Source organism: Trachypithecus francoisi, unplaced genomic scaffold, assembly GCF_009764315.1.
Source record: "Trachypithecus francoisi isolate TF-2019V2 unplaced genomic scaffold, Tfra_2.0 Lachesis_group14, whole genome shotgun sequence".
Lineage (NCBI taxonomy): Eukaryota > Metazoa > Chordata > Mammalia > Primates > Cercopithecidae > Trachypithecus > Trachypithecus francoisi.
The window spans coordinates 34,632,197-34,639,868 of record NW_022681459.1 but is presented as its reverse complement, the minus strand read 5'-3'; the positions used below and the strand labels follow the sequence as shown (position 1 = coordinate 34,639,868).

General features: G+C 47.8%; 1 protein-coding gene across 1 annotated transcript in view; it reads left to right on the top strand.

Annotated features, from left to right (window-relative positions):
- The first annotated feature begins 245 nt into the window (after positions 1 to 245).
- SYN3 (synapsin III) overlaps positions 246 to 7,672 on the top strand; it is a 494,630-nt gene continuing 487,203 nt past the window's right edge. Inside the window, exon 1 of the mRNA XM_033234030.1 lies at positions 246 to 646. Coding sequence (XP_033089921.1) covers positions 336 to 646 — 311 coding nt within the window. The 5' untranslated portion in view covers positions 246 to 335. The remainder of the gene's footprint in view (positions 647 to 7,672) is intronic.

Sequence of the window (7,672 nt, the reverse complement as noted above, 5' to 3'; positions counted from 1 at the left end):
GTGGAAACTGTAGGCTAAAAAGCTATCCTCTTAACATGTGTAGCCAAATTCCTTTCCAGAAGGATGTCCTAATTTACATTGCCACCTGCAGTGGGGCAGGAAAGTGCTGTATCTGTTTACTTTTAAGGGGGTGGAGGTCGTTTCCACTTATGTATTTGTTGGCTTATTTCCAGCAGGTAAACAAAGGCAGCTAAAGCTGACTGCTGGTTGTGCAAAATCCCCCTGGCTCTTCTGGCTGAAGTCCTACCACTCCCTGTACCTGGCAGCAGCCTGTCATCTGGGCCTCACCTACACACGTCCAGGAAGGAGCCAGTCATCTCCATCCATCCACAGCCATGAATTTCCTCCGGCGACGTCTCTCTGACAGCAGCTTCGTGGCCAATCTGCCTAATGGCTATATGACGGACCTGCAACGCCCAGATAGCTCCACCAGCTCACCTGCTTCCCCAGCCATGGAGAGGAGGCACCCCCAGCCCCTGGCTGCCTCCTTCTCCTCTCCAGGATCCAGCCTTTTTAGCTCCCTCTCCAGTGCCATGAAGCAGGCCCCTCAGGCCACCTCAGGACTGATGGAGCCTCCAGGTCCCTCCACGCCCATTGTTCAAAGACCCAGGATCCTGTTGGTGATCGATGATGCCCATACAGACTGGTAAGCAGGAATTTGCAAGTTCTACTGCCTTCTGGGGCAAGAGAGGAGTGGGGATTATCTCATCTCTTGGGGAAATAGAAGGGGAGAGCTATGAGAGGCTCAGGTGCTATCAGAGCCTGGCTGGAGAGAAGGAAACTAACATGAAACTAACATGTACCAAGTGGCTGCTGCATGCTAGGCCCACAGCACCCTTCAGTGCCACTTTCTCTTCTAACGGCTTTATATTTACAGGTCCACAGTCCCTCGCCTGCAAATCCCAAATCCAACACACTCTGGAAATTAGAAAATATTTTGCAATTCTTTTGGTAGCAAAGCCTAATCTGCAGGAATGTGAGGCTGTAATTATATATACTAAGTGTGTTTGTTCATATGATTTGCTGCAAGCATCTGAATGTGTTTGATATCGAGTATAGTTCAGAGGCTGCTGGAAGTGTTATATAAAATATGGTATATTCACCATATTACCTTCCTAAAAATGGAAAACTTTTTTTTTTTTGAGACGGAGTCTCGCTCTGTCACCCAGGCTGGAGTGCAGTGGCCAGATCTCAGCTCACTGCAAGCTCCGCCTCCCGGATTCACGCCATTCTCCTGCCTCAGCCTCCCGAGTAGCTGGGACTACAGGCGCCGCCACCTCGCCCGGCTAGTTTTTTTTTTTTTTGTATTTTTAGTAGAGACGGGGTTTCACCATGTTAGCCAGGATGGTCTCGATCTCCTGACCTCGTGATCCGCCTCTCTCAGCCTCCCAAAGTGCTGGGATTACAGGCTTGAGCCACTGCGCCCGGCCTGGAAAAGTTTTAAAATCTGAAATACATCTGGTGGTACTTGCCAGATTAACCTGTCAGCCTCAGCCACCCTCCTTCCATAAAATGAGCTTATTATGAGGATAAAAGAAAGCAATACAAGTCCACAGTCCTCATCCTAAACCCTTGGGATCAGAGTGCCTGAGTGTGCGTCTCAGCTCTTCCAGATACTGGCAGTCTGGCTCCAGAGCCTGTCTTCTGAACACCAAAAGTGGGCAGAAATGACCACTGCCAGCCTCCTCTCAGGCAGTGCCCCCTATCTGGTAAGTTCCCCAGTGGCAGAGACCTGACACCTGTGTCAAGATCACTGTAGCAGTCATTCACCAGGTAGTTTACTGAGCACTGATTCGGTGCCAGGCATAGCTGAGATGCACGGGTATAGTAGGGAACAGGCTCCTGCTTATGTGGAGCTGCATTTGGAGAATAAGTCTCTATCCCAGCTGTTAGGTACTCAGAGGTGATAAATGTTATCAGTCTAGGTGGAGACATTGAAATTGCAGTTCAGGCTGGGTGCGGTGGCTCACGCCTGTAATCCCAGCATTTTGGGAGGCTGAGGCAGGTGGATCATGAGGTCAGGAGATCGAGAACATCCTGGTTAACACAGTGTATCCCATCTCTACTAAAAACACAAAAAATTAGCCAGGCGTGGTGGCGGGCGCTTGTAGTCCCAGCTACTGGGGAGGCTGAGGCAGGAGAATGATGTGAACCTGGGAGGCAGAGCTTGCAGTGAGCCCGGATTGCACCACTGCACTCCAGCCCAGGAGACAGCGAGACTCTGTCTCAAAAAAAAAAGAAATTGCAGATCAGGGGGTGAGCCCAAACATGGAGATGGAAGCATTGCATCCAGAGCAGAGGAATACATGGATGGGAACCAGAAATGTCTAACAGTGGACGCGTGCATGGCCTTTGGGGATGGAGAACAGGGTTGCATGTGCATGTCTCCAAAGGTGACCACATAGTAGGTGTATTAGTCTGTTCTCATACTGCCTGAAGAACTGCCTGAGACTGGGTAATTAATAAAGGAAAGAGGTTTAATTGACTCACAGTTCCACATGGCTGGGGAGGCCTCACGAAACTTACAATCATAGCGGAAGGCACCTCTTCACAGGGTGGCAGGAGAGAGAATGAATGAGTGCCAAGCGAAGGGGGAAGCCCCTTATAAAATGATCAGCTCTTGTGAGAACTCACTCACTGCCATGAGAACACCAACATGGGGGTAACTGCCCCCGGGATTCAAATTACCTCCCTCTGGATCCCTCCCATCACACATGGGGATTATGGGAACTACAATTCAAGATGAAATTTGGGTGGGTAGACAGCCAAACCATATCATTCCACCCCTAGCCCCTCCCAAATCTCACATTTCAAAACACAATCATGCCTTCCTAACAGTTCCCCGAAGTCTTATTCCAGCATTAACCCAAAAGTCCAAGTCCAAAGTCTCACCTGCGACAAGGCAAACCCCTTCCTCGTAGAAGCCTGTAAAATCAAAAGCAAGTTAGTTACTTCCTAGATCCAATAGAGGTATAGGCATTGGGTAAATACATGCGTTCCAAATGGGAGAAATTGGCCAAATCAAAGGGGCTACAGGCCCCATGCAAATCTGAAATCTAGTGAGGCAGTAATTAAATCTTAAAGCTCTGAAATAATCTCCTTTAACTCCATGTCTCACATCCAGGTAACTGATCCAATGAGGCAGTAATTAAATCCTAAAGCTCTGAAATAATCTCCTTTGACTCCATGTCTCACGTCCACGTAATGCTGACACAAGAGGTGGGCTCCCTCTACCTTGGATAGTTCCATCCCTATAGCTTTGCAGGGTACAGCTCCCACTCCCAGCTACTTTCACAGGCTGGCATTGCGTGTCTTTTCCAGGCTCACAGTGTGAGCTATCAGTGGATCTACGATTCTGGGTCTAGAGTACAGTGGCCCTCTTCTCACAGCTCCACTAGGCAGTGCCCCAGTAGGGACTCTGTGTGGGGGCTCCAACCCCACATTTCCCTTCCCCACTGCCCTAGCAGAGGTTCTCCATGAGGGCTCCACCCCTGCAGCAGACTTCTGCCTGGACACTCAAGTGTTTCCATACATCCTCTGAAATCTAGGCAGAGGTTCCCAAACCTGACTACTTGACTTCAATGCATCTGCAGGGCCAGCACCATGTGGAAGCTGCCAAGGCTTGGGGCTTGCACCCTCTGAAGCAACAGCCTTAGCTATACCTTGATCTCTTTTAGCCAAGCTGAAGTGGCTGGGACATAGGCACCAAATCTTGAGACTGCACACAGGAGGGGGGGCCCTGGACCCAGCTCATGAAACCATTCTTCCCTCCTTGGCCTCCTGGCATGTGATTGGAGGGGCTGCCCGCAAGGTCTCTGACATGCCCTAGAGATATTTTCTCCATTGTCTTGGTGATAAACATTTGGCTCCTTGTTCTGCAAATTTCTGCAGTGGGCTTGAATTTCTCCCCAGCAAATGGATTTTTCTTTTCTGTCACATTGTCAGGCTGCAAGTTTTTCAAACTTTTATGCTCTGCTTCCTCTTGAATGTTTTGCTGCTTAGAAATTTCTTCTGCCAGATACCCTAAATCATCTCTTTCAAGTTCAAAGTTCCACAGATCTCTAGGGCAGGGGCAAAATGCTGCCAGTCTCTTTGCATAGCAAGAGCTACCTTTACTCCAGTTCCCAACAAGTTTTTCATCTCCATCTGAGACCACCGCAACCTGGACTTCATTATCCATATCACTGTCAGAATTTTGGTCAAAACCATTCAACAAGTCTCTAGGAAGTTTCAAAGTTTCCCATGTCTTCCTGTCTTCTGAGCCCTCCAAGCCTCTAGAAAGTTCCAGACTTTCCCATATTTTCCTGTCTTCTTCTGAGCCCTCCAAACTGTTCCAGCCTCTACCTGTCATCCAGTTCCAAAATCAGTTACACATTTTTGGGTATCTTTACAGAAGCATCCCACTCTCTGGGGTACCAATTTGCTTTATTAGTCCATTCTCACACTGCTATAAGTAACTACGTGAGAGTGGGTAATTTATAGAGGAAAACAGGTTTAATTGACTCACAGTTCCACATGGCTGGGGAGGCCTCAGGAAACTTACAATCATGGCAGAAGCCACCTCTTCACAGGGTGGCAGGAGAGAGAATGAAGGAGTGCGAAGTGAAGGGGGAAGCCCCTTATAAAACCATCAGCTCTTGTGAGAACTCACTGCCATGAGAGCAACATGGGGGTAACTGCCCCCATGATTCAGTTACCTCCCACTGAGTCCCTCCCACAACACATGGAGATTATGGGAGCTACAATTTAAGATGAGATTTGGGTGGGTACACAGTCAAACTGTATCAGTAGGTACCAAGTAACATGTATTAACTGAATAAATGAATGTATCCCATTCATTAAATGTGCCAGATGCTCTGTTAGTCCAATGTGTATGTATATACACACATTCACTCCTTGAGACATTAACAGGTTGGGAATGATTAAACCTATGCCTTGCTATTTATAGTTTTGTGTTTTTGTTTTTTTTTTTTGAGATGGAGTCACGCTCTGTTGTTTAGGCTGGAGTGCAGTTTCACGATCTCAGCTTACTGCAGCCTCCACCTCCTGGGTTCAAGTGATTCTCCTGCCTCAGCCTCCCGACTAGCTGGGACTACAGGCAGACATCACCACGCCCGGGTAATTTTTTTGTATTTTTAGTAGAGACGAGGTTTCACCATGTTAGCCAGGAGGGTCTTGATCTCCTGACCTCGTGATCCACCCACCTCGGCCTCCCAAAGTGCTGGGATTACATGCGTGAGCCACCACACCTGGTGCTATTGATAGGTTTTAATGCATACTCTATATAAAGTCAACATTAACGTATGTTCAGCAGATTCAGACGTCAGTCTCCACTTTCCTGCTCAGAAATTGCTTCTTCTTAACCGGAGTGGTCATGTGAATCACCTATGTTCCAATCCAGTGTGAATCATCTTAGGTGTTGCTGCTTGCTTAAGGGCATTTATCATGAAACTTTGTTTGTCTCTGCTTATGTGTTTATGTAGAGCATCACTATTAGGCTCTGAGTTTAGGGGTTGATATCTGCCGGGGTGTTGCTTTTAGGCCCTCTGCCCTGAACAATGCCTATCAGTTTGGTAGTCAGACTGCCTGCATGGCCCTTAAAGTTTTCTATCTCTCTTGAACCCAACATTTGACCTTGATTTTGAGTGTTCTCTGCTGGCTGTGTTATCCCTGGCTCAGCTGTTTGTCAGGGAAGTTACATCTTTGCGTGGAGGTTGAGCTTAATAAATGGCAGTACGGTGTAGTGGTTAAGAATACAGACATCAGAGCTAGGCTATCTGAGTCCAAATTCCATCTCTACTCTTAAGTAACTATGTGACCTTTGTAAGTTACTGCACCTAAATGGGAATAATGATAGTACCTATGTCATAGAGTTAATATATGTAAGTGGGGTTAAGATCTGAGTTAGTATAACAGTGCATAGGGTGTGCCTGGTAGACAGTAAGTACTGCATAAGTGTGTATTATTATTGCAGACTATCGTGATCCTTTCTGTGCAACATTAATCATCTTAACAGTAGCCCCTTGTAGGCATGCCTGTTTAATTTCTTCATGCCAAATATGCTGGGCAGTCAGGATTAGGATTTATCCCATTGTGCTATTTATTTAACCCATTGGTCTGTTGGTTACTCTTCCCGTGGGTCCTAGGTGATAAAGTTGGGTCTTATTAATCTCTGTCCCTCCAGTGTCCATGTGGTGTATAGTAGGGTAGGGAAGTAGTGAATGAGGTTGAAATGCAATGAATGGCCTCAGCCGTAACATTGAAATTTTGATTTTGTTGTTCAGTCTCTCTAATCCATAGGAAGGACCAATATGTGACTTTTAGGCTATGTGCACAGGTGGGGACACAGCTTTGGTCAGAGGAATTTTTCCCAATATATTTCAATCATACGTCCTATGCCCACACTTTAATTAGGACTTGACAATCTTAGGTTTATGGTGTTCTTGCCCCTCAGTGGGTGAAAAAGGGGAGAAGAAACTAAGATTCATTAACTCACCTGGCAGTTGGCCCTGCAATTATTAGACGTTTGTGACAGAGACTTTCTACCGCCAGCATATCGGCTTCTGCTACAGAACTCCATCCTAGATTCTTCATGAACTTCTTAACCTCTCTGAATCTCAGTACCTTCCTGGCTTTCTCCAAATTGATGCTGGCTGCCTTAGAGTCTCAGTCCTGCCCTGAAGAATCCCAGAAAAATGCCTGTCCCGTGCCACCAGGAGCGGCCAGCAGGTGGCGGGGCAGCCCCGCAGTGCCTGGGTGGTTCTGCAGAGCCTCCATGCCTCTGGGTCAGCCCCCTCTCCAGCCCATCGTGCACTGTGTGGGAGGAAGTGGTTAAAGGGACGAAGCCAGCTCACAGGCCCCCTTCTTTCCCCTTTCAGATGATAATGAGTGAGAGAGGAGCTGCAGTCTGGACATACAGTGAGCCCATCCCCACCCCAACAGGAACGATGATACTGCCCCTTTTTCTACCCTTGTCATCCCTTCTCAGGAAGACAGACATTTCTCTGTCTTCCCGTTCCTGGTCCAGGGCCTTCCAGTAGAATCAGGTTTCGTTGTGGACAGGTGGGGGAGTTGCAGGATACCACTGTCCCCCACCTGATGTGTCCAGCTTGTGGACTCTGAGCCAGCCTTGGTCCGCTGAGGACGATCCAAAACCTGGCCAGTGACCTGGAGAAAGACCTTTCATCTTCAGGAGAAATAGAGGGTCACAAAGCCATCTTTGTTGGGAGAACTCATGGCCAGGCATTTAAAGATACTCTCTCCTGTTGGGGGTGTCTGAGGAGACGAGCCTGGCTAGGCTAGCCTGGCTCCGGGTAGGTCTGAACTAAAGGTGATACTCTTCTCTGAGATGGTGGGGGACAATCAGCAGTTTGTTTGTTTGTTTGTTTTTAAATGAGATGGGGTTTCACTGTGTTGCCTAGGCTAGTCTTGAACTCCTGGGCTGAAGCGATCCTCCCACCTTGGCCTCCCAAAGTGCTGGGATTACAGGTGTGAGCCACCGTGCCTGGCCTGATCTGTCAGTTTTGAGAACCACAAGGGAAAGGAGAATTATAATTAATTGATATCAAACTCAGTTCTCTTTAGCCCTGCTGCCACTCCACTGCTTCTCTTGCCTAGAATTTTCCAGCAGCTTCACTGGTCTGAAGGCTCCCATCTTGAGTTCACCTCCTGG